The sequence below is a fragment of the Phyllobates terribilis genome, unplaced genomic scaffold (genome assembly GCF_046119375.1).
Source record: "Phyllobates terribilis strain yellow unplaced genomic scaffold, ASM4611937v1 Scaffold_1__5_contigs__length_1240528914, whole genome shotgun sequence".
NCBI lineage: Eukaryota > Metazoa > Chordata > Amphibia > Anura > Dendrobatidae > Phyllobates > Phyllobates terribilis.
The window spans coordinates 97,372,146-97,399,431 of NW_027362761.1; the positions used below are offsets into that span (position 1 = coordinate 97,372,146).

A 27,286-nucleotide genomic window follows, 5' to 3' on the forward strand; every position below is an offset into this window, starting at 1 on the left:
ATAATTTTGGGGCTCCGAGATGCGCAAGACACATAAGTGCCTTCTTGCTGCACTACCTGCAACATGACCCTCAGATTGTCAGAATTCGAAGTAATCCTGACTACTGGGTTGCCACACTCTTAGATCCCCCACACTCTTCGATTAACCTTTTCATTTTAATAAAGACGAAAAAAATGGTCATTTTTGAAATTATAAGCATTAGCAGGTTATTAGAAACTGAAATCAAACAGTTTTCAACTCAAAACTTTATTCTAGGTGATGTTACATTTGCACATAGGACCCCTTGTTCGAAAGGAGCTTCTGAACTCTCTCGTCCATTGAATTTGTCAGGTTTTGGATGGTTTCTGCTTCAATTGTTTTGCATGAGGACAGAATACCCTCCCAGAGCTGTTGCTTAGATGTGAACTGCCTCCCGCCATCATAGACACTCCTTTTGATGATGATCCAGAGGTTCTGAATGGGGTAGAGGTCAGGGGAGCATGGGGGTCACACCATAAGTTTGTCCCCTTTTATGCCCATATCAGCCAGAGATGCAGATGTGTTATGTGCAGCATGAGACGGTGCATTATCATGCATAAAAATGATCTTGCTGTGGAATACACGGTTCTTCTTCTTGAACCATGGCAGGAAGTGCTGTTTGAGAAACTCCACATACAATGTGGAGTTCATCTTTACCCCTTCAGGGATCCTAAAGGGGCCGACAATCTCTCTCCCCATGATTCCAGCCCAAAACATTACTCCACCTCCTCCTTGTTGGCGCTGTAGCCGTGTTTGCGTGGGGTGTCCATCAACCAGCCATCCTCCACTCCATCCATCTGGACCATCGAGCGTTGCACAGCACTCATCCGTGAACAAAACAGTTTTGAAATCAGTCTTCATGTAATGTTTGGCCCACTGGAGCCATTTCTGCTTGTGTGAAGTGGATAGAGGAGGTCGACAGCATGGCGTATGCACAGCTGCAAACCTCTGAAGGACCCTGCATCTTGTTGTTCGGGGGACGCTGGAGGCACCAGCAGCTTCAAAAACTTGTCTGCTGCTATGACAAGGCTTTTTTGCCGCTGCTCTTTTAACCTGACGTAATTGCCTGTAGGAAAGAGTCCTCAATTTGCCCTTATCAGCACGCACACGTGTGTACTGTGAATCAGCTACATACTTCTTGATTGCCAAGACACTTCATCCTGATCATCGCACAATGTTGATTGTAGTCATGCCTTGACCTAAACACTCCACAATTTGTTGCTTCTCAGCAGCCGACACATCCTTTTTCTTTCCCATTTTGGCAGAAAATGTAGGCTGCTTAATAATGTGGGACAGCCTTCTTAAGTAGTCTTGCCTTTCATTGGACACACCTGTCAAACTAATTAGCACAGGTGTCTGCAATTGCTTACAGTGATATAAAGAGCCCTGACACACATCACCATCAATGAGCTTAACTGACAAACAAACAAATTCTTCCCTTATCACTCCTAAACACTTTTTGCATAATAATTTGGAACACAGTGTACATGTGCTTTTCCACAAAACACCAGTGGTTCACGTAGTGAATCTTACAGTTCTAACTTGCCAACCGTGGTCTGTATGGAGTTGTTCAATAAAGGGTCCAAAATTAAGATAACATAGATGGGAGAGGTCTCTATGAATAGGAATTCCTAAGTATTTGATACCCTGTGAGGGCCAGGCAAAGGGAGAGCTGGACTGGATGGAATCATGTATGGATTTGGGGAGGGAGACATCGAGGGCCTCAGACTTCGCTGCATTGATTTTAAAATTTGACCATGTAACAAAGTGATCTATTTCAGCCATAACAGCAGGGATGGATATATGTGATTGAGTGATATATACTAGGACATCATCAGCAAATAGAGAGCACTTGTACTCGGTGCCTCCCACCTCAATCCACATAATATTGGGGTTATGGCGAATTGATGAGAGCAGGTGCTCCGTCACTAGGATGTATAAGAGAGGGGACAGAGGACATCCCTGCCTTGTCCCATTGGTTATTATGAAAGGTGATGAAAATGTTCTGACGCGCCCCCTGGGCCTTGGGACACCCGGAGCCGGACCCTTTTTGGTGGATGCTGGTGGTTGTAGTCTCCGTGGCGGCGACCCGGTTCCGTGGCTCAGGGGGGTCAAACCAGTGGCGGAACTATTTATGTGGTTTTGATGCTTAAATATCCGACTACGCCACCCGTGGATTGCGGTCAGAGTGAACCGCCGCTGCAGGGCAGACCGCTGAGGCTGGTGTTGTGGGTGCAGCAGAGCGTAGCATAACTCCCCATGGGAGGAGTATAGCCTCAGGGCAGTGTATGCGGAGGATGGGGTTGATGGTGCAGGGCAGCAGCAGTAACGACACGGAGTCAGTGATGCAGTCCAGGGCCTTTACTCACAGTTCTTATTATCCAGGCCACGTCTGCAGGTAACGGCTGCCGACGTCGTACTGTGCTCACCAGGTGAGGGGCTCAGACAACTCCCAGATAACTTTGGAGCGCTTCACAGGACCCCCTTTGTGTGTCCTTTGTCTGGCCTTTCTTACCAACCCTTCTGTCCGGCTGCCTCGGGCCTCCTCTTGGTAAACTTGGCGCCAGTTTCCCTGACCCTATGTGGTGCCTTCCTAGCGGGTGTAGCGAGGCGCTGTGCCACATAAAATGTCACAGCCTCCGGTTTCTAGCTGAGGGTCGTTTCCTGCCTCCACTAGTTTCGGGGACCGGTCTCCCCCTTTGGCCTGACCCCTCCACGCAGGTGGATTCGGGCATGCGGTGGCGACTCGCCCGTCCGCACCCCTGGGATCCCTTCGTTCCTCGTTCCTGGAGCCTTCTCCGCTCCTCTTCCTTCCTTCGCCCTCTTCCAGGCCTGGGCACCTGTTACTAGGCCCGCCTCCGGAGCAGAGCTCATGCAGAGCCCCTGCTCCCTGTCACTTCTGCTCAGACTTCTCTGCACTGAACTAAGATGGTGCCCACCTTTTATACTCCCTTCTCAATGCACCCAGGAACTGCTTCCTCCCTGCTCCTGCACTACAGAGTTCCCCTTCCTCAGTGTTCCCTCCCCCCACTCCAGCCAGGGACAGGGACTGTCGTGCCCATCTCAGGGGCATATTGGTCGCCCTGCCCCACGGCAATGTGGTGTAATGCATGCAGGTGTCGGGTCCTGATCCACACTCCATCCTTACCTGAGAGTGAGATATCACACCTCTGGGTGAGGTGCAATACCTCTGTAGCAACCGAGCCCTCAGGGTGCTACAGTTCCATTTATCTTCAGCCTAGGTGACGTATTGCGATACAGCGCCGTGATTTTGGCTATAAAAGGGTCCCCTAGACCCCTACCCCAAGCTTTTTAAGAGAATCATATATGGCGTGCCAGGAGACTCTATGGAATGCTTTCTCAGCATCCAACGAGAGTATCTAATTACAAATTTTTAACTGCATCTAGCCCAGGAAATACTTTGTGCCTAGTAGCAGTGTCTGCTAGTCAGCGAATTATCCCGGCTGTTAAGCAAGCTACACCACCTGTAGTTTGGACACTTAATTTTTTCAAAGGAAATGCTTCGGGACCACGGGATACTCAGTGAAGAGCATCAGGAGGCACCCCAAGGCATAGGGGCTGGGACTGGCAGTAGGATGCCTTGCGGTGGACAGCCGAGCTCGATCCTTATAAAAGCTTTTTAACTGCAGCAGCTTTAGTGGACGCTACTGGAGCTGGAATTACGCGGCTGCTGGCATGAGACTTGCCCTCCAATAGATCCTTGTAAATGGATTTAAAGTGTATTCATTCAAATTAGAGAGACAATTTAAATTAAAAAGCTTAGAGCTGCCTCCACCACAGGGGGCCTCGCTCGACCCACCAGCGGACAGGCACCAGTATTGGGAGAGGGGGGCTGGCCGTCAGGGTCCACCGTGGCTCTGGCACAAACCCGGCGACACGGAGGTGGCACGGGCAGGAGCGGACTGGCCGTGTCGGCTTCTCACTTTTTGGATTTTAGAAGGGCATGACATGCCTATATCTTTGTCTCCCGCTCCTTTTACTCCTCCACCTCTTTTCTTTTCGCATGACTATATGTACTTGTCACTTTTCCATGTGTTAGTTATGTCTTCTGAGCAGTTTGTCAGCTTTTGGACACCTTTGAAGGTGTTTTCTATGTGTTTTTGTTTGCCTGCCATTGGTTTTAATGGTGTTCGAAGGTGTTCGACGAACAGTTCGACGAACAGTTCGGCGAACACACGGGTGTTCGACGAACCGAACCGAACTCGAACACTACGGGGGTGGCTCAACACTAATCTCAATTACTTTGTTTCTCATTTGTTCCTGAATCTCTTTGAATCGCAGCATGATGTCTAGCTTTTGAGAATCTTTTGGTCTGCTTCACTTTGTCAGGAAGGTCCTATTTCAGTGATTTCTTGCTTGAGAACAGGTGTGGCAATAATAAAGCCTGTGTGTGGCTAGGGATATTGAAGTCAGCTTCCCAAAGATGTGATAAACCACAGTTAATTTATGTTTTAAGGATAGGGGGTGGCAACTGTTTCACACAGGGCCCTGTAGGTTTGGATTTCTTTTTCCCTTAATAGTAAAGACCTTAATTTAAAAACTGTATTTTATGCTTGCTCGTGTTATGCTTGTTAAATTTGTTTTGTGCTCTGAAACATTTAAGTGTGCCAAACATGCAAAATAATAAGAAATCAGGAAGGGGGAAAACACTTTTTCACACCACTGTATCTTTAGCCCACAATCATTCTGCTTTATTAGCCCTGAGGATGTCTCTCTGAGCTATTTTGTTAGATGAATATGATGAATCCACACAAGCACTTTAGCAGAACTACTATGTATATTTCAATAATATCAATAGCTCATAAATTAAGGCATAAAGCACAAAAAAATAGAATAACAATACAAATGAAAACTAGGTCAAACATATATTCTAAAATCATAGCAGATGTTTTGCAAATTATTCTTCCTCTCTATTAGTGTTGAGCCACCCCCGTAGTGTTCGAGTTCGGTTCGGTTCGTCGAACACCCGTGTGTTCGCCGAACTGTTCGTCGAACTGTTCGTCGAACACCTTCGAACACCGTTAAAACCAATGGCAGGCAAACAAAAACACATAGAAACACATAGAAAACACCTTCAAAGGTGTCCAAAAGCTGACAAACTGCTCAGAAGACATAACTAACACATGGAAAAGTGACAAGTACATATAGTCATGCGAAAATAAAAGAGGTGGAGGAGTAAAAGGAGGGGGAGACACAGATATAGGCATGTCATGCCCTTCTAAAATCCAAAAAGTGAGAAGCCGACACGGCCAGTCCGTTCCTGCCCGTGCCACCTCCGTGTCGCCGGGTTTGTGCCAGAGCCGCGGTGGACCCTGACGGCCAGCCCCCCTCTCCTAATACTGGTGCCTGTCCGCTGGTGGGTCGGGGAGTAACATCTGCAGAAGAAAGACCATCTTCCAGCCAAACTAACATGTCGACTTCTTTTCGTGGACAATGTGATACGATCCCTTTGTTACGGACACGCCCATCGCTACAAATTCCAGATGAGGCACAAAAACAGCAGGTGCTTCAACGGATATCAAGTGCTCCTTCAAGTGGGCTCTCCTCCACCTCAACTTCAACATCACAAATACTCCAGTCCTCAGAGGTGTCACCCCAATCGCACTTGCTTCCTCACAGCTCCCAAGTCTCCAGCTGCCCGTCTGAGTATGGGGTAACACAGATGGTTGAGTCTGCACAGCTGTTTACTCATACTATAGCCTGGGAAACGGAGGTCTGCTCCAGAGCTTCTGTTAATCCAGACGAGGAAATGATCTGCACTGATGCCCAGAATCTTTATAAGTCGGATCCAGGACCAGATGAAGAAGGTTCTGAGCATAATGTAGACCCTCGTTCCCAAACTGTAACTCCTGTTGGTGGAGACAATGATGAAGACGATGATGAGACTCAAATACCTGATTGGAGCGACAACTTGACTTTTCGGTCAGGGCAGGAAGAGGTTGGCTTTGAGGACGACGGGTGTGATAACACACAGGGTGATGATGACAAGGTTGGAGATCCCACTTACTGTCAACCCACAGTCAGCCAGTCGATGAGGTCACCCGGGCCTTTGCCTGGCCTTTGGGATGTCGCGGTGGTCGGCTCCCTGGCCCGTACCCTGGGGTCACTCTTTAAAAGGGTGGATAATTGTTAATTTTATAAGAGTTTGTGACACCACCTGTGGTATCTGGTGAGAAGCACCAGCGCTGCAGCAGTCCACTGAGGCCCGTGATAAGGCAGCTCGATGGTATAGCTCCCCACAGGTGGAGCTAGGTCTCAGGGCAGCGTATGCAGGGGGAATGCAGGACAGGCGAGACCCAGCTGGGTCAGAGCAAGAACGGAAACGGACACGGTAGTCACTTCAGTACCTTTTACTGGAGGAAATTCAGGCACTTCCTGGAGCACTGTAGGGTGAAGGGTGCATATCAGGATCCTCCCCAATGAGCGGGTGTAGGGCCTCCTGTTTCTTGCCTCTGCGCAGTAAGTTTCTGACCTGCCTGGAGCTAGGCCTAACTTTGTCTCTGTCCTGCGCTGGCTGACCTTGTGGTAGGGCCTTCTCTTGAAGTTCACGCTCCCAGTATGCGGGGCCTAAGCGTCTCCTGGCTCTGTTACGTATCAGCACCTTAGCGATCCTGGGACTTGTAGTTCTCCAGGGATTCCGGTTATGCCTTACTGGGTCATAGAGATCCCGGTAAGCTCGGATCCGGTGTCCGGTAAATGCTTCGGGGTGAGCTGGTTAAGCTCCTCTGCCCCTTATGTACTAACTCGCCACTCGCCTTCGGCCTACTCGGGCCCTCAATAGGCTATACACACTAACGGCAGCTTGCCGCGCTTCACCGATCTTATGACGCTGGCACACCTTAAGCTCTATCTGGGCTCCCTGAATCTAGCTAGCAGGAGCCTCGTGCTCCACTGCTGAACTATTAACTGAGTTCTCTAGACTAGACTGAGCTCCACTGCAGACTGACCTCTCTTAGGCTTCTCTACTGCAGGAACTCTTCAGAGGAACTGAACTGCCTAGCTCCACCTTCCCTATTTATATCCCTAACGGGCTCCCTCTGCTGGTCTGAGGTGGAAGGTGGAGATGTGTGAATGTTTATGGGGGCCTCTTGTGGAGGATTCCATCAATACACTCTTCTAGGATCTGTGATACCAAGCGCAGCGGGGCGTCACAGATGCTATTGACGACGAGGTTAGGTTGCGCCTTCCTGGACAGAGACGGAGTACTGGAAGCACGTCAACAACTGCATCCTCAACCACAACTCCGCCTCTGACCACAAGTCGTAGTGGCTCTTCAGGTCGCATGGGCTCTAAGCCTTGCATAGCCTGGGCATTTATTCAGATCGATAAGGATGACCCAACTCGTGTTATCTGTAATATTTGTCACCAAAAGCTAAGTAGAGGCCAAAAAATCCATAGTTTGAGTACTTCATGCATGTACCGTCACATGGATATGAAGCATAAGTTGCAGTGGGAAGCTCACTGTGCTACAATGCGGCCTAGCAGGCTGGGCCAACCACCGTCTGCCCCATCTTGTGCATCCGCGGCCTCTTCATCCTCTGTGACTGGGGGGACAGCAGTCACACATGTTTTTGGACGCAGACCTGCCACCTCTTTACCTGCAACAGCCAGTGTGATTGGCAGGTCGTCAGTTCATTGGGAAGTGGAAACACCAGCTGGTGTTGAGAGCTCTCTGACATCGAGAGCACCACCTTTGGATCAAGGCAACCTAACATGTCCGCCTGCATCTTCCTCACAGACCGGCAGTTTGCCAGGGACACCCTACTCAACCCCGTCAAAGCACAACAGCCAGCCCTCGGTCCCTCAGATGTGGACAAGTAAAAGACCATTTCCTCCTAGCCATGAGAAAGCTAAGAGGTTGAATTTCACCATCTGCAATCTGTTGGCTACTAGTGTTGAGCCACCCCCATAGTGTTCGGGTTCGGTTCGGTTCGTCGAACACCGGGATGTTCGAGGAACTGTTCGTCGAACTGTTCGTCGAACACCTTAGAACACCGTCGAACACCGTTAAAACCAATGGCAGGCAAACAAAAACACATAGGAACACATAGAAAACACCTTCAAAGGTGTCCAAAAGCCGACAAACTGCTCAGAAGACACTTTCTTTAAAAAAGCTGGCCGGCAATTCAGCAGCGGCATACACCGGTACCCGACAATTTAGACATGAAGGAATAGAGCATCACACATAGATTAGATAGATAGAAACATGTCAGTCACATATATATGAAGTACAGTGACAGTGTTGCTTACTGTACTTGTCATTTAGTGTAAAGGATTTATTAAAAAATATAATAGTGTTTTCGTGCACCGTCTCTTTAAAAAAGCCGGCCGGCAATTCAGCAGCGGTACCCGACAATTTATAACAGACAGAATAGAGCTTCACACATAGATTAGATAGATAGAAACATGTCAGTCACATATATAATAAGTACAGTGACAGTGTTGGTTACTGTACTTGTCATTTAGTATTAAAATAAAGGATTTATTATTAAAAAAAATTGGCGTGGGGTTCCCCGTAATTTTAGTCTCTAGCGGAGGTTAAGCAGACAGCTGGGGCAGATGTTTGAAGCCTGGGAAGGGGGTAATACCCACGGAGCTTCCCAGGCTACTAATATCAGCCCCCAGCTGAATACCTAGCCTTTACTAGCTATTAAAATGGAGGACCCCCCCCAAAAAAATGACGTGGGGTCCCCCCTAATTTAATAGCTAGCAAAGGCTAGGCAGACAGCTGGGGGCTGATATTAATAGCCCAGGAAGGGTGCCATGAATATTGGCCCCCTCCCAGGCTAGAAACACCAGCCGTCAGCCGCCCCAGAAATGGCGCATCCATAGGATGCGCCAATTCTGGCACTTAGCCTCACTCTTCCACGCTGCCCTGGTGCGGTGGCAGGGGGTAATAGGGTTGGGTTGATGTCAGCTTATAATGCCAGCTGACATCAAGCCCAGGTTAGTAATGGAGAGGCGTCTATAAGACACCCCCATTACTAACCCCATAGTCAAAGTTAAAAAAAAAACACAAACACCCAGAATAAAGTCCTTTAATTGAAATAAACACACAATTCTTTATTGTTCTAAATTAAACCATACTTACCATCACGCCCATTCCAGCTGAAGCCAACGATCTCCTGCAATAAAAGAAAAATAATAAAGCAACCTCATCCTTACCTTTCCATGGTTCCCAGGACAGCTTCAGCTCTGCTACATCGAGATGACAGGCTGGACCGCAGCAGAACGCTGCCATCCAGCCTGTCATCCCGCAGACACTGAGAAGCGCAGGCATGCTTGCGCTCCTCAGTGTCTGACTGTGACGGCATCCAGATGAGCCGACAATGAACTCGGCTCACCTCATGTACGTCACTGACAGCGTGGGAAAATTCTCCTGCACTCAGCGCTTCAGCGTGAGAATTTTCCCACGCTGTCAGTGACGTGCATGAGGTGAGCCGAGTTCATTGGACATGACCTCGGCTCATCTGGATGCCGTCACAGCCAGACACTGAGTAGCGCAAGCAAGCCTGCACTTCTCAGTGTCTGCGGGATGACAGGCTGGATGGCAGCGTTCTGCTGCGGTCCAGCCTGTCATCTCGATGTAGCAGAGCTGAAGCTGTCGTGGGAGCCATGGAAAGGTAAGGATGATGTTGCTTTATTATTTTACTTTTATTGCAGGAGATCATTGGCTTCAGCTGGAATGGGCGTGGCGGTAAGTATGGTTTAATTTAGAACAATAAAGAATTGTGTGTTTATTTCAATTAAAGGACTTTTTTCTGGGTGTTTGTGTTTTTTCTAAATACTTTACTAGAAATTCATGGTGGTCATATCTAATATTGGCGTGACCCCATGAATTTCGGGCTTAGGGCCAGCTGATAATGCCAAGCTGGCCTTAACTCCTTTATTACCCAGTGAGCCACCGCACCAGGGCCCTGGATGAGTTGGGTACAGCGCCAGAAGATGGCGCTTCTATGAACGCGCCATTTTCCGGGGCGGCTGCGGACTGCAATTTGCAGCGGGTGGGGCCCAGAAAGCTTGGGCCTCCCTGCGCTGCAGATTCCAGCCCCCAGCTGCCTAGTTGTACCTGGCTGGACAAAAAATAGGGCGAAGCTCCACGTATTTTTTTTTTAAATTCATGAAATTCATGGAATAATTAAGAAAAAAAGGGCTTCCCTATATTGTTGTGTCCGGCTAGGTACAAATAGGCAGCTGGTGGTTGGGAGCAGCCCGTTCCTGCTTGCTGTACCTGACCGGACACAAATATAGGGCGAAGCCCTACATCAATTTTTTTTTCATTATTTAATGAATTTCCTGAAATAATTTAAAAAAAATTGACGTGGGGCTTCGCCCTATATTTGTGTCCAGTCAGGTACAGCAGGCAGGAACGGGCTGCCCCCAACCACCAGCTGCCTATTTGTACCTGGCCAGACACAACAATATAGGGAAGCCCTTTTTTAAAAAAATTATTTCATGAAATAATTTAAAAAAAATTGACGTGGGGCTTCGCACTATATTTGTGTCCAGCCAGGTACAGCAGGCAGGGACGGGCTGCCCCCAACTACCAGCTGCCTATTTGTACCTGGTTGGACACAACAATATAGGGAAGCCCTTTTTTTCTTAATTATTCCATGAATTTCATGAAATAATTTAAAAAAAAAATGCGTGGGGCTTCGCCCTATTTTTGTGCCCAGCCAGGTACAACTAGGCAGCTGGGAGCTGGAATCCGCAGCGCAGGGAGGACCAAGCTTTCTGGGCCCCACCCGCTGCAAATTGCAGTCCGCAGCCGCCCCAGAAAATGGCGCGTTCATAGAAGCGCCATCTTCTGGCGCTGTACCCAACTCATCCAGGGCCCTGGTGCGGTGGCTCACTGGGTAATAAAGGGGTTAAGGCCAGCTTGGCATTATCAGCTGGCCCTAAGCCCGAAATTCATGGGGTCACGACAATATTAGACATGACCACCATGAATTTCTAGTAAAGTATTTAAAAAAAACACAAGCACCCAGAAAAAAGTCCTTTAATTGAAATAAACACACAATTCTTTATTGTTCTAAATTAAACCATACTTACCGCCACGCCCATTCCAGCTGAAGCCAATGATCTCCTGCAATAAAAGTAAAATAATAAAGCAACATCATCCTTACCTTTCCATGGCTCCCACGACAGCTTCAGCTCTGCTACATCGAGATGACAGGCTGGACCGCAGCAGAACGCTGCCATCCAGCCTGTCATCCCGCAGACACTGAGAAGCGCAGGCATGCTTGCGCTACTCAGTGTCTGGCTGTGACGGCATCCAGATAAGCCGAGGTCATGTCCAATGAACTCGGCTCACCTCATGCACGTCACTGACAGCGTGGGAAAATTCTCACGCTGAAGCGCTGAGTGCAGGAGAATTTTCCCACGCTGTCAGTGACGTGCATGAGGTGAGCTCATTCATGTCCAATGATCTCAGCTCACCTCATGCACGTCACTGACAGCGTGGGAAAATTCTCCTGCACTCAGCGCTACAGCGTGAGAATTCTCCCACGCTGTCAGTGACGTGCATGAGGTGAGCTCATTCATGTCCAATGAACTCAGCTGACCTCATGCACGTCACTGACAGCGTGGGAGAATTCTCACGCTGAAGTGCTGAGTGCAGGAGAATTCTCCCACGCTGTCAGTGACGTGCATGAGGTGCGCCGAGTTCATTGGACATGAACTCGTCTCATCTTTATGCCGTCACAGCCAGACACTGCAGAGCGCAAGCATGCCTGCGCTTCTCAGTGTCTGCGGGATGACAGGCTGGATGGCAGCGTTCTGCTGCGGTCCAGCCTGTTATCTCGATGTAGCAGAGCTGAAGCTGTCGTGGGAACCATGGAAAGGTAAGGATGAGGTTGCTTTATTATTTTTCTTTTATTGCAGGAGATCGTTGGCTTCAGCTGGAATGGGCGTGACGGTAAGTATGGTTTAATTTAGAACAATAAAGGATTGTGTCTTTATTTCAATTAAAGGACTTTATTCTGGGTGTTTGTGTTTTCTTTTAACTTTGACTATGGGGTTAGTAATGGGGGTGTCTTATAGACGCCTCTCCATTACTAACCTGGGCTTAATGTCAGCTGGCATTATAAGCTGACATCAACCCCAACCCTATTACCCCCTGCCACCGCACCAGGGCAGCGTGGAAGAGCGAGGCTAAGTGCCAGAATTGGCGCATCCTATGGATGCGCCATTTCTGGGGCGGCTGACGGCTGGTGTTTCTAGCCTAGGAGGGGGCCAATATTCATGGCTCCCTTCCTGGGCTATTAATATCAGCCCCCAGCTGTCTGCCTAGCCTTTGCTAGCTATTAAATTAGGGGGGACCCCACGTCATTTTTTGTGGGGGGGTCCTCCATTTTAATAGCTAGTAAAGGCTAGGTATTCAGCTGGGGGCTGATATTAGTAGCCTGGGAAGCTCCGTGGGTATTACCCCCTTCCCAGGCTTCAAACATCTGCCCCAGCTGTCTGCTTAACCTCCGCTAGAGACTAAAATTACGGGGAACCCCACGCCAATTTTTTTTAATAATAAATCCTTTATTTTAATACTAAATGACAAGTACAGTAACCAACACTGTCACTGTACTTCATATATATGTGACTGACATGTTTCTATCTATCTAATCTATGTGTGAAGCTCTATTCTGTCTGTTCTAAGTTGTCGGGTACAGATGCTGAATTGCCGGCCGGCTTTTTTAAAGAGACGGTGCATGAAAACACTATTATTTTTTTTAATAAATCCTTTGCAGTAAATGACAAGTACAGTAAGCAACACTGTCACAGTACTTCATATATATGTGACTGACATGTTTCTATCTATCTAATCTATGCGTGAAGCTCTATTCTGTCTGTTATAAATTGTCGGGTACAGATGCTGAATTGCCGGCCGGCTTTCTTAAAGAGACGGTGCACGAAAACACTATTATATTTTTTAATAAATCCTTTACACTAAATGACAAGTACAGTAAGCAACACTGTCACTGTACTTCGTATATATATGGCTGACATGTTTCTATCTATCTAATCTATGTGTGAAGCTCTATTCTGTCTGTTCTAAATTGTCGGGTACCGCTGCTGAATTGCCGGCCGGCTTTTTTAAAGAGACGGTGCATGAAAACACTATTATTTTTTTTGATAAATCCTTTACACTAAATGACAAGTACAGTAATCAACACTGTCACTGTGCTTCTTATATGTGTGACTGACATGTTTCTATCTATCTAATCTATGTGTGAAGCTCTATTCTTTCGGTTCTAAATTGTCGGGTACCGGTGTATGCCGCTGATGAATTGCCGGCTTTTCATGTTTCACTGTTGGCACTGTTCCCATCGATTTGGGCAATCACTGTAATGCCACAACCACCATGGCTGTGGCATTACAGTGAGTGGCAGACAATCCCTGCATGATTGGTGCTCTAAATAGCGCCAGACATGCAGGACACGCTTTTGGTGCACGAACAGTTATCGAACATAACCTCGAACAGCCGAATTTTTTGCAAATCGTTCGGGTTCGTCGAACAACTCGAACACCGCCCAAAACAGCTCGAATTTGAGATTGGCGAACAGTTCTAGTCGAACACCGCTCATCTCTATTGGCTACAGAAATGCTGCCTTTCCGACCTGGAGGACACAGTGGATTTTTGAGACCTTATGTCCGTCGCAGTGCCCCAGTACCAGATGCCCAGTCGGCACTACTTCTCAAAGAAAGGTGTGCCTGCGCTCCACCAGCATGTCGCACACAACATCACCGCTTCTTTGAGAAACTCTGTGTGTGACAGGGTGCATTTCACCACAGACACTTGGACGAGTAGGCATGGACAGGGGCGTTACATGTCGCTGACAGGGCACTGGGTAACTATGGTGACAGCAGGACAAGGGGCTGCTGTCCAAGTCTTGCCGTCCCCGCGAGTTGTACGTCAATCCTCTTTATCTAGAAGTTCCTCCACTGCTTCTGCCTCCTCAACCTCCTCTCGGTCCTCCACCTGCACCCAAAGCCTGTCTGGTAATGCCACCTGCTTTCTAACTGCGCACCTCCTTACTATGCTGACAGCAGGGCTCAACGGCATCAGTGTTTACTTTGAAATGTCTGGGAAATGTGAGTCACACAGCTGAGGACTTGTGGTCAGCTCTGGAGACCCAGTTTCATGAATGGTTGTCTCCACTGGACCTGCAACCAGGGAAGGCCGTGTGCGACAATGCTGCAAACCTGGGTGCGGCCCTTTGCCGGGGCAATGTTACACACGTGCCTTGTATGGCTCACATGTTGAACCTGGTTGTCCATAAATTTTTAGCCCACTATCCCGGACTAGATGGCCTTCTGCAGAGGGCACGGTCGCTGTGTGCTCACTTCCGCCGTTTGCATCCGGCAGCTCAACGACTTACATCTCTACAGAAGTCGTTGGGCCTGCCAGTTCACCGGCTGAAATGCGATGTGCCGACACGGTGGAATTCAACTCTGCACATGTTGCAGCGACTGTGGCAGCACCGACAAGCCCTGGTGCAATAGTTTCTGACGTATAGCCTGGGCCAACGAGATCCAGAGGTGGGGCAAATCACACAGCAGGAGTGGTCTCAGATCAGGGACCTATGAAGTTGACGCGCCCCCTGGGCCGTGGGGTACCCGGAGCCGGGCCGGTAGACGCTGGGGGTTGTAGTCACTGTGGCGGTGACCCGGTCCGTGACCCAGGGCGGTCAATCCAACGGTAATTTGTATATATGGATTTTATAATGTCCGACTACGCCACCTGTGGAGTGCGGCCAAAGGGGCCGCCGCTGCGGAACAGTCCTCTGAAGCTGGTGGTTTTGCTGCAATGGTATTATTACTCACCACAGGAAGAGTGTAGCTTCAGGGCAGTGTGGGTGGATGATGGTGGTTGTAGTGCAGGGAGTCAGTAATGAACACAGAGTCCGTGTGATGCAGTCCCAAGATCTTTACTCACAGTTGTTGCAGTCCAGATTACAGGTACCAGAGCTATCTCACCCGTCGTGCTGTGCGTACTCAGTGAGGGGCTCAGTCCACCCCCAGATAGCTCCAGAGTACTTAGCAGGACCCCCTTCTGTGTGTCCTTTCTCTGGCCTTCTCCCTGCACCTCACACCCAGTGACACTTCTATCCGGTATCCTCGGGCCTTGGCGGGCGAATTGTGTTCCGTCCCCTGGGTCCTATGTGGCTACCTTCTTAGTGAGACTGGTGTGGACTTTTGCCTGCAGTACATGAAATGCTGCAGCCTCCGGTTTCTAGTTGAGCCTTGCTGTTTCTCCTCTAGTTGAGGGACCGGTTCCCCTTATCTGGCCTGACCCCTCTACCTCCTGGTAGCAGCGAGAGTACAGGTGGCCTTCTGCACGGCCCGTAGCCCTAGGGTCCCTTGGGTTCCTGGAGCCTTCCTGCTCCCACTCCTCTCTTCTCTCCTTCAGTCCTGGGCCTCCCAGGCTAGGCCCGCCTCCGGAGCAGAGCTCATGCCGAGCCTCTGCTCCTGTCACTTTTCCTCCTCTGACTGGCTTGCTCTTTCTAAGATGGCTTCCTATTTATACTCTCCCTGTCATGTGCTCCCCTAAGTTGCTCCCCTAAGCACCCACTACATAGGATCCTCCCACCAGCTAGGGACCTGGGACTGTGCTCTCCCTTAGGAGCAATCTCGCCCTAACCCCACTGCGGGTATGTGTTGGATGCAGGTGTTAGGGTCCCGAGCCATACGCCTTCCTTACCTGAGGGTGAGATACCACACCTCTGGGTGAGATGCAGTAACTCTGTGGTGACTGCACCCTCAGGGGCGCCACACACCTTTCTGCACAGTTTTGAAATGGCGACGAAGATGTTTAGTGCTGACGACGATGCCATTATCAGCATAACTATTCCGGTGATTTACATGCTGGAGCACACATTAAACAGAATTCAGAGTCAGGTGGTCGGACAAGAGGAGGTGTAGGAAGTAGAGGAGGAGTCGTATGCGGAAAGGATAACATCTCCAAGGTCCAGACGGTTAGCAGCACCAAGGAGGCAGGCATGGGAGGGTGGGGGAGAGGGATTTAACAGAGCGCATGGTAGCAGCCAAACTGTTGAGGAAGGTGCAGGAGCCGAGGAAGAAGTGGAGGATGAACTGGCGATGGGCATGGAAGACTCATCAGATGAGGGAGACCTTGATCACATTTCTGTTGTGCGAGGTTGGGGGGAGAGGGCAGAGGAAAGAAGCATGATTCTTACCTCGCTACCAACACAACAAGGACTTGGTCCTCCTGGATGCGCAAGACACATGAGTGCCTTCTTGCTGCACTACCTGCAACATGACCCTCAGATTGCAGAATTCGAAGTAATCTCGACTACTGGGTTGCCACACTCTTAGATCCCCGGTACAAAAGAAAATTTGCCGAAATAATTCCTGCCATAAAAAGGGATTGACGCATGCAGGAGTATCTGCAGACGCTGTTGCAGAATCTTACATGTGCTTTTCCACAAAACACCAGTGGTGCACGAAGTGAATCTCACAGTTCTAACTTGCCAACCGCGGGACTGTCGAGTCTTCATTACTCAAACCGTAACAGTAACACAATATCTGCTGGTAACAGCAATTTTGTGAAATCGTTTCACCACTTTTTTAGACCATCCTTTGCAAGGCCACAGGAGACAAGAAGTCTGACACATAGTCAATGCCTAGAGAGGATGGTGCAGGAGTATCTCCAAGTGAACATCGAAGCCATGACTGTGTCACTGGACCCTTGCTCATTTTGGTATTCCAATCTGGAAAAATGGCCGGAGCTCGCCACTCACGCCTTGGAGATCTTGTCATGCCCTGCAGCCAGTGTTCTCTCTGAACGTGTGTTCAGCGCTGCTGATGGTGTGCTGACAGATAAGCGCACGCGGCTGTCCACTGAGAATGTAGACAGACTCACGTTCATAAAGATGAACAAATCATGGATTCGCAAGGACTTTTCTAATCCTGTGTTATCCTTGGGAGGCTAAAAGCTTGAGGATTTGGTAATATCACCTCACCAACCGTTTTAAGCAACTGTGGGGCAATTGATGCCACTTAACCCTAGAACGCATGACCATAAAAATCTACACTTTCATATACCTGGGGCCTTTTAGGCCCGTGTGCAAATAACATTGAATAACTCAAACTCAAATGACAAACAACTATATACATGAAGAATACCTAGAGTTTCAAAATTCTAACTAAAGTAATCTTGCAGAAAATAGAAAAAAATTAACAGGGCGGGACTGCGAGGCCCCAGGTATGCGTTCTAGGGTTAAGTGGTGTCTGTGCCACAATTTTGGGAAAAAATGGAAACTCTTTTTGGAGTCCCCTTGCTGTGTCTTACGTGACGTTGGCATCGTCAATTCCAGGTGGGTTGGGTCGCTCTCCCCCCCCTTTTAACTGTAAGAAACTACATACACTATGGCTTGGGGTAACACAGATGATTGAGTCTGAAGAGCTGTTTACTCAGAGGTCTGCTCCAAATCTTCAGTGTCTGCTAGTCAGCGTAGAATTTTTAACTGCATCTAGCCTAGGCAATACTTTGGGCGTAGTAGCCCAGCTGCGAAGCAAGCTGCACCGCCTGTGTATCTAATAAGAATTTTTAAATGCATCTAGCCTAGGCAGACTGTGGGGACCCCCAACCAAACCCAGACGCTCAGCCCCCCTACCGCCCCCCTTTCCTTGACAATACAATAATGTAACTCTTACAACTGGATGGGTGAGGATCGGTCACAGCTTTATTAACTCTTTATACTCATTCCATTAGAAAGACATTTTATTTTTAAAATAATTCAGCTTGTTGCAGCATGCCCTGGGTCTCCACTCCGGCAACTTGGCCAACAAGTGTAACTCTCCAACATGTCCTTTCTATTTCCAGGCCACGGAGGATCCTGCGTACTCGTATGCAGGACTCTGACCCCCACCCATCACTCTTAACGCTTGTTCCACTCCGTCCTGGAGTCCTGACAGGAATATGTCCAGTCCAATATCCATTAAGTGAACACCGTTGGGCCGTATGAGGCCTACTTTATCTCCTTCCAGTTGTCGGTGTCGTACCACTACACCGCCTCTGTCTCTTCTAAATTTTGCCATCCGAATATTTATTACCCGCCTTGTCCGTTCGATGGCCGTGATGTCTCGCGCACCTTGCCATACCGCTATCGGCACAATCTCTGACCATACTATAGCTAGTTTTGTGAAAAATTCTCTGAAGCGCTCAGTGTCTAGTTTCATTATTGCCATTAGTTATGCGCTCTTGTGATGACCTAGGTTGTTTCCCCCGGCCTGTATAACTAAGATGACCAGACATCTTGCCTCTCTCCCTACCTTGATTACCTCCATTAGTACCTGTGGCCATAGCAGGCCTCTAATACCTCTCCAGTTGAAATATGTGTTATGAAACTCTAATTTCCTCCCGCCTGGGCGGACTTTCGCCCTTTAATCTGCCCAATATATATACGAGTGGCCTATCACCTACACTGTTGGCTTAGCGTCACCTGTAAAAGAAACAAACCACGTTAGGATAACAAGTCCGGTCTTATGTATCTTGCCAAACACGTGGATCACCATCTCTCTATCCTCTGAACTTCCTTTTCTGACCGTCCTGCTCTTGCTGCTTCTGTGGCCGCGCCTATGCGGAATGAGTGTGTCCCGTAATCTTTGGGGTGGTTCCCTGCCGATGTTATGCATTTATTAAATATAGCTTGGAACTGGTATCTTGCTAATGGCGTCCCATCAATGTGTGATAGGAACAAATTACTTTGTGATCTGATGGTTAGATATGGTTTTACTATTGTTACCCGACTCAGTGTACCGTTTGTGGGTTGTAGAAGTACCCAACTGCCCCTGCCCGCTGGAACCATTTTCGATTTGTGTATGCGTAGACGTATTGCATTATTGGCTATGACTACGTCCTGGTGTAATAAGCCTCCACTGGTGCTAATTTTGGATTGAGGGACTAATTCGCTTATGCATAGCGCCCCGAAGAAGGCGATCACAAATGCAGTAGACAGTAGACAGTGTTGCTTCAAATTGTGAGTGTCATGTTAATGGTGTTAGGGATATGATGTGAGAAATCAGTTTTAGTGACACGGGACGGGACGTCTACACTCCTGACTTGGCTGACCCCTTTTCCACCCTTTTATGGATTGTCTGATGATGAATCTTTGTCACATCTCCCCAATTCAGTAGTTGGAAGTGAAATGCTACTCCGGTCAGACACCGCTGCGCTGACGCCCCTGATATGCCCCTCATCATTAGCTGGTGGAGAAATTCTATGGTGACTTGTGATCTGGCTTGTTCACATTGGTCAACCCGTCTGCCTGCTACTAGTCGTGTCCACTCTTCCCATGCCTTACCGTATGCTTGCCACGTCGACGGGGCAACTGACGCTCTGATTAATGGCATCAACTATTCGCCACTAGATCCCATAGGGAAGGTGGGCAACTGTTGTCCCGATGGGTGGGCATTGTGGAAGAGCTCTGTGAAAATCTGCCAATTGAATTGTTATAAAGCGTTAGCAGCAGCTTTAGACCCCTCAGCATAGTGGCTAGCGTGGACCCATACATTGTGTTTTAGGCACAGGAATGCTAGCCTGGGTAGTAGGCCTAGCACTGGGAGAGACGATGATGCCATCTTATTAATGCAGTGCGCTAAGCTGGTGTTTTTTGTTATGAAGCGTATATTTTTGTAAGCCAGGAGAGCGCCCCATATTTCTATTGCTACCACTATTGGGAAGAAAAATTATTTTCAGGGCTAGATGCAGCGAAAAATTATTATTAATTGAAAAGCTGGTGGAGCTTGGTATAGATGGCCTAATACAATGAGACCCACACACTGCTAGAAGGCCAAATATTTTTTCAGAGGTAGATGCAGAAAAAAATTATATTCAGTTTGCAACCTTATGGAGGTCAGTATAGATGGACTAATAGAACAAGTCCCACACACAGCTAGAAGGCCAAATATTTTTTCAGAGGTAGATGCAGAAAAAAATTATATTCAGTTTGCAACCTTATGGAGGTCAGTATAGATGGACTAATAGAACAAGTCCCACACACAGCTAGAAGGCCAAATATTTTTTCAGAGGTAGATGCAGACAAAAAATTATTTTGAATTTGCAACCTTATGGAGGTCAGTATAGATGGACTAATAGAACAAGTCCCACACACAGCTAGAAGCCCAAATATTTTTTCAGAGGTAGATGCAGAAAAAAATTATATTCAGTTTGCAACCTTATGGAGGTCAGTATAGATGGACTAATAGAACAAGTCCCACACACAGCTAGAAGGCCAAATATTTTTTCAGAGGTAGATGCAGACAAAAAATTATTTTGAATTTGCAACCTTATGGAGGTCAGTATAGATGAACTAATAGAACAAGTCCCACACACAGCTAGAAGCCCAAATATTTTTTCAGAGGTAGATGCAGAAAAAAATTATATTCAGTTTGCAACCTTATGGAGGTCAGTATAGATGGACTAATAGAACAAGTCCCACACACAGCTAGAAGGCCAAATATTTTTTCAGAGGTAGATGCAGACAAAAAATTATTTTGAATTTGCAACCTGATGGAGGTCAGTATAGATGACTAATAGAACAAGTCCCACACACAGCTAGAAGGCCAAATATTTTTTCAGAGGTAGATGCAGAAAAAAATTATATTCAGTTTGCAACCTTATGGAGGTCAGTATAGATGGACTAATAGAACAAGTCCCACACACAGCTAGAAGGCCAAATATTTTTTCAGAGGTAGATGCAGACAAAAAATTATTTTGAATTTGCAACCTGATGGAGGTCAGTATAGATGACTAATAGAACAAGTCCCACACACAGCTAGAAGGCCAAATATTTTTTCAGAGGTAGATGCAGAAAAAAATTATATTCAGTTTGCAACCTTATGGAGGTCAGTATAGATGGACTAATAGAACAAGTCCCACACACAGCTAGAAGCCCAAATATTTTTTCAGAGGTAGATGCAGAAAAAGATTATATTCAGTTTGCAACCTTATGGAGGTCAGTATAGATGGACTAATAGAACAAGTCCCACACACAGCTAGAAGGCCAAATATTTTTTCAGAGGTAGATGCAGACAAAAAATTATTTTGAATTTGCAACCTTATGGAGGTCAGTATAGATGGACTAATAGAACAAGTCCCACACACAGCTAGAAGCCCAAATATTTTTTCAGAGGTAGATGCAGAAAAAAATTATATTCAGTTTGCAACCTTATGGAGGTCAGTATAGATTGACTAATAGAACAAGTCCCACACACAGCTAGAAGGCCAAATATTTTTTCAGAGGTAGATGCAGACAAAAAATTATTTTGAATTTGCAACCTTATGGAGGTCAGTATAGATGGACTAATAGAACAAGTCCCACACACAGCTAGAAGCCCAAATATTTTTTCAGAGGTAGATGCAGAAAAAAATTATATTCAGTTTGCAACCTTATGGAGGTCAGTATAGATGGACTAATAGAACAAGTCCCACACACAGCTAGAAGCCCAATATTTTTTCAGAGGTAGATGCAGACAAAAAATTATTTTGAATTTGCAACCTTATGGAGGTCAGTATAGATGGACTAATAGAACAAGTCCCACACACAGCTAGAAGCCCAAATATTTTTTCAGAGGTAGATGCAGAAAAAAATTATATTCAGTTTGCAACCTTATGGAGGTCAGTATAGATGGACTAATAGAACAAGTCCCACACACAGCTAGAAGGCCAAATATTTTTTCAGAGGTAGATGCAGACAACAAATTATTTTGAATTTGCAACCTTATGGAGGTCAGTATAGATGAACTAATAGAACAAGTCCCACACACAGCTAGAAGGCCAAATATTTTTTCAGAGGTAGATGCAGAAAAAAATTATTTTGAATTTGCAACCTGATGGAGGTCAGTATAGATGACTAATAGAACAAGTCCCACACACAGCTAGAAGCCCAAATATTTTTTCAGAGGTAGATGCAGAAAAAGATTATATTCAGTTTGCAACCTTATGGAGGTCAGTATAGATGGACTAATAGAACAAGTCCCACACACAGCTAGAAGGCCAAATATTTTTTCAGAGGTAGATGCAGACAAAAAATTATTTTGAATTTGCAACCTTATGGAGGTCAGTATAGATGGACTAATAGAACAAGTCCCACACACAGCTAGAAGCCCAAATATTTTTTCAGAGGTAGATGCAGAAAAAAATTATATTCAGTTTGCAACCTTATGGAGGTCAGTATAGATGGACTAATAGAACAAGTCCCACACACAGCTAGAAGGCCAAATATTTTTTCAGAGGTAGATGCAGACAAAAAATTATTTTGAATTTGCAACCTTATGGAGGTCAGTATAGATGGATTAATAGAACAAGTCCCACACACAGCTAGAAGCCCAAATATTTTTTCAGAGGTAGATGCAGAAAAAAATTATATTCAGTTTGCAACCTTATGGAGGTCAGTATAGATGGACTAATAGAACAAGTCCCACACACAGCTAGAAGCCCAATATTTTTTCAGAGGTAGATGCAGAAAAAAATATATTCAGTTTGCAACCTGATGGAGGTCTGTATAGATGGACTAATACAACAAGTCCCACACACAGCTAGAAGCCCAATATTTTTTCAGAGGTAGATGCAGAAAAAAATATATTCAGTTTGCAACCTGATGGAGGTCAGTATAGATGGACTAATACAACAAGTCCCACACACAGCTAGAAGCCCAATATTTTTTCAGAGCTAGATGCAGAAAAAAATTATATTCAATTTGCAACCTGATGGAGGTCAGTATAGATGGACTAATAGAATGATGCTATGCCCAAAAGATTTTACTTCACTAGGTGCAGTAAAAATATTGGTATTCTATACACAGGTGGTATATCTTGCAACACAGATAGGCTACTCCACTGACTAACACACTCTGCAATAGGCCAAAAAGGATTAGCTTTGCTAGATTCAGCCAAATGCTGTGAAAAAAACTTGCACAGCACTGGCACAGACCTGCCTGGCAAAAACTGATAGGAACTGATGTAACCTAGTCCTGAAAAGGACTCCAATTACAATTAGTCTTTACTCCCACAATCTATCTATTTAAGAGCACAGACCTCCCTGATAAAAGTCGTAGGAAATGCTGTAACCTAGTCCTTAAAAGGACTGCAATCACAACTATTCCCTACTCCCAAGCTATCTGTAGATTTGTGCGAAAATTGGCTTGAAATTAACAAGGTATAGCGCACACAGCAACAGCGGTGCCGTCTAACACGCAGCTGCAGCAGTGAGAAAATGGTGGCGACGGGGAAAATGGCTTGGTCTTATAGGGCAAGGACATGTGACATACACTGCCAATGACACATGCCCTTGCTTGTGTGAAAAAAAGCTCTTCGCTCCGTGTGTGCGCTGCTGATAGGCTGACAGATTGCACCTCCCCACTGCAAATGCAGGAAAGAGAAAAAAAAATGGAGATCTTCATTGTTCCTGCAGAGATCCATCCCCTGCCCCTCCCCCCACCCCGCTGTACACTCAAACTGCGTATTAACATTAATTTTCATTATTACTGAGAAAAAATCCAGTTATGATTTTGGTGCACGAACAGTTATCGAACATAACCTCGAACAGCCGAATTTTTCTCAAATTGTTCGTGTTCGCCGAACGGCTCGAACACCGCCCAAAACAGCTCGAATTTGAGATTGGCGAACAGTTCGAGTAGAACAACGCTCATCTCTACTCTCTATACAATTTTAATAATGATTCTCCAACTCCTCAACCTTCTGATTCAGAGATCCAGAAATTTCTGAATAAATTAAAACTACCTAATTTATCAGAAATGCAATTAAATTCTGTTAATGTCGGGTTTAATGAAAAGGAAGTGTCCAAAGCTATTGTACAACTCAAATTAAATAAATCTCCGGTACCTGATTCTCGAATCATTATTACATTATATTCAAAACTGAATTATTGCAGTTCATTGCAAGGTTCTGTAATGCTTTTGTGGCTGAAAAATATCTTCCATCAGATATGTTACAAGCGGTAATTGTCACGATAGATCTTACTTCTCGAGGGGTCAATAGACCTATTTCACTGCTTAATGGTGACGTTAAGCTTTATGCTAAATTAATTGCAAATAGACCGATTTCAGTCCTTCCATCCATTGTTCATTCTGACCAGGTAGGATTTACCAAGGGTAGAAATGCTGTGAATGTAACTAGGGGAGTGCTAAATTTGATTTCTTTAGTGGAGAAAAATATAATCCTATTTATATTCATAACTTAAAGATGCTTTCCACTAATAATTTGACCCTCTTTCATATGTCCTAACTCTTCCTATCTATCAGTTTTTTAATGTACTCCTATTACCTGCCCTGCTGCTGTAACTCATCTATGTGTGTGTCATAGTCTTCTATTGTGCTTCTGGCTCTGCTACTTATGGTCTGGAAACTGGAATCGGACAAACTGAGTAGCGCACGTTATTGGTGGGGACGGGGATACCTCTGTGAGTGACAGCAGTCCTATTCCTGGCATTATGATGTGGGGATGCTTAATGTACAGTAGCCAGATCTCTTTAGTCCAACTACTCTGATTGGGTCATGGAACAAGTTGTTCAGCAATTTCTCTGAAGTGTCTCCTATCGAGCATACCTGGGTTGTCACTGGTCATCAATTGCAAAGAGAGCTGCTAGCAGTGGATCTTGATGATTCACATGCCCAAGTGCATTCATCGTTGGAAACATTCTTCAGACAATTCATAACCTCATTGACAGCAGCCAAGGTGTAAGTGCTTGTATTTCTATGTGTGACGCTCCTATCGATACTGAAAAAATCAAGATGTTTTGATATTGTTTTTCCATCTTTTCATCACATCATTAACATGCCTATTGATCTTGTGATTTCTAAAATCCCATGACTTTTTCTTCTTGGTGTTACATCTTCAGTGTTTAGGAATGTAGTTTGCAGCCTGAGACAAGTGTCGGATTTTTATCTTGTGGAAGCGTCTCTCCCAGTAATGTAGGCTAGATGTGAGCTCTGTGTGTATCCAGGGTGCTCCTGTCTTCATTAGCTTATCAATCAGCACAATTTCTATCCTTTTCTAACTTCCTCCTTATTTACAGCGTTGTCTCTGCCCTACCTGAAATTGCCAATATTTTTTTCCCTGTGTACAAACCCCTCCTTGTAACTAACTCTAATATACTTGCATTGAGTGTGCATTGCATGTGCTTTGAGGATTCAAAAGTCTGGAGTCTCATAGAGTGACTGCAGACTTCTTGTTCTTGACTGGACAACCCCTTTAAGGCGCACTGTCTTTGGTGCACACTGTACCAGCTGCCCATGTTCCGGGTGCCCATCAGACCCACCATGACTTAATTGTGGGAGTGCCGATAGGTTGTCATGGCAGCTGGGGGCTTGCAGAAGCCCCTAATGGCTACCATGTCAGTTCTCCTGTGAAGCTCAGTCATACATTGGGCTTCATACGAGACCATGAATTTACCTTTGTACTGTCATACATTTCCACTGTAATGCAGTATATAGAACAAGCAATCAGAGAATCGCAGGTTCAAAAATAATAATGTTTGCATCCATAAACTCCCAATCTATCAAAATATTAAATTATTTAACTCATATTTTAAACATTGTTAAGTAAAAAATTTGAAACACCAGAATTGCTTTTTTTCCAACAAAAAGTACAATAAAGAGCAAACAAAACTTTGCTTGTACTCCAAATTGGTTTCAATAAAAATGTCAGCTCGGAATGGAAAACATGCCTTAACACAGCTTAAGCCACAAAAAAATAAAAGTTTTTTTTCTTTAGAAATTTCAGAATTTTTCTTCACAACTAAAAAAAAAAAATATATACAAGCTTGGAATTGCCTTAACCGCACTGACCTAAATAATTATGTAGACAGGTCATTTTCACAATGAACGCCGTAAAAATTAAAGCCAACAATGTCTGAATTGCATTTTGTTTTTCTTTACAGTTTCACTGCACTTGGAACTACTCATCCTGAAAAAAAACAAATCCTCCTATGGCTATGCTGACAGAAAATAAAAAGTTCTGACTCGGCTAAGAATGGGAGGAAAAAACAAAATTGCAAAAACTAAATTTGGCCACTGCATGAAGTGGATAAACCATAGTTTTCACGTACTTAGCTTACAGCTAGATTTCTCAACCAGTATTCACACGCACCCTGAGCTTGTTTGAGCCCTGGCCAGAGGTCCCCCAAAACACCACAAGACATGTCACTTAACTTTTACAATGGTAAAAGGCAAACTGATTACAGCCTACTCAAAAATGTCTTGCAGTGCAGAAAACATAAGTTAATAGCATTGGAGAAGTAAAAGTTTAGAAAGTTTTACCCTCCCCTAAACTAAGCTTCCTAAAGGCAGGAATGGCACTTGAGGTTCCCCAGGAGTGGAAACATATTTCAGGGGTTCCTCTACAGTAAAAGATGAGAAAACAGTATAAAAGAGGGAAACCCAGGGTTTCATAACAAAACGCCACACATATTTGTAATATTTGCCGAGATGCCTCTGCATGCTGTATGTGTAATAAGGTACATCTACACTTTTGACAGTTATAACATAATAAAGCATTACATTCCATTATGGTCACACTTACCTCCATTTTTTATCTTTGGTAATTGTGCCTCCTTTAATTTGAAGTCTGATAATTTTGGGGCTCCCTCGAAGTGTTTCACGAGGGTCCAGGCACGAGACAGCACCATTCTGTGAAGGCTGAGAGTCAAAGAACCAATGAGTCTGGTAACAGTATTTACTGAGAAGTCTTAAATATTAGTGAATATAAAAGCGCACGATTAACAATGTGGCATTCATCCCACTAAATGACATTGCCAACAAGCCTATCCCTGATTACATTTCGACAAAGCTGATTGAACAATTTCTGCTATGTGCTAATATTTGTATTACAAGTGTGTGCCAGAGATATATCTTCTAGATAATAATCTGAGAAAGAGCAATGACTTAGCAAATATCATGTATAGAAATTCACACTGACTTTGCCTTTTTTGAATATAGAGAAAGAGAGTAGTATAAGAAAAGTAGTCACTGAGCGCATGGATTAAAATAGAACTTTACTTTTTCTCTTATTACAACAATCTTGATGACTACAAATCTTATACAGTACACAAGAACTTGTTTTTATTCTGTCTGCATTTGTTGTTTGCTTTTAAGCACTGGAGATTCAGTGCGCAGAGTGCCAGGTTACAGTAGCAAGGGGTACCTGGTATTTTTTTTTAATTTTTCTATTTTTTTGTTCCACCTTTTGCTAGACCAGTATCTCAGGAGCT

General features: G+C 45.7%; 1 protein-coding gene across 1 annotated transcript in view; it reads right to left on the reverse strand.

The window, feature by feature from the left end:
* Positions 1-26,808, reverse strand: part of LOC141211541 (prostaglandin reductase 1-like) — a 109,775-nt gene extending 82,967 nt beyond the window's left edge. The window contains exon 1 of the mRNA XM_073664835.1: positions 26,599-26,808. Coding sequence (XP_073520936.1) covers positions 26,599-26,704 — 106 coding nt within the window. The 5' untranslated portion in view covers positions 26,705-26,808. The remainder of the gene's footprint in view (positions 1-26,598) is intronic.
* Between the last annotated feature and the right edge of the window lie 478 nt (positions 26,809-27,286).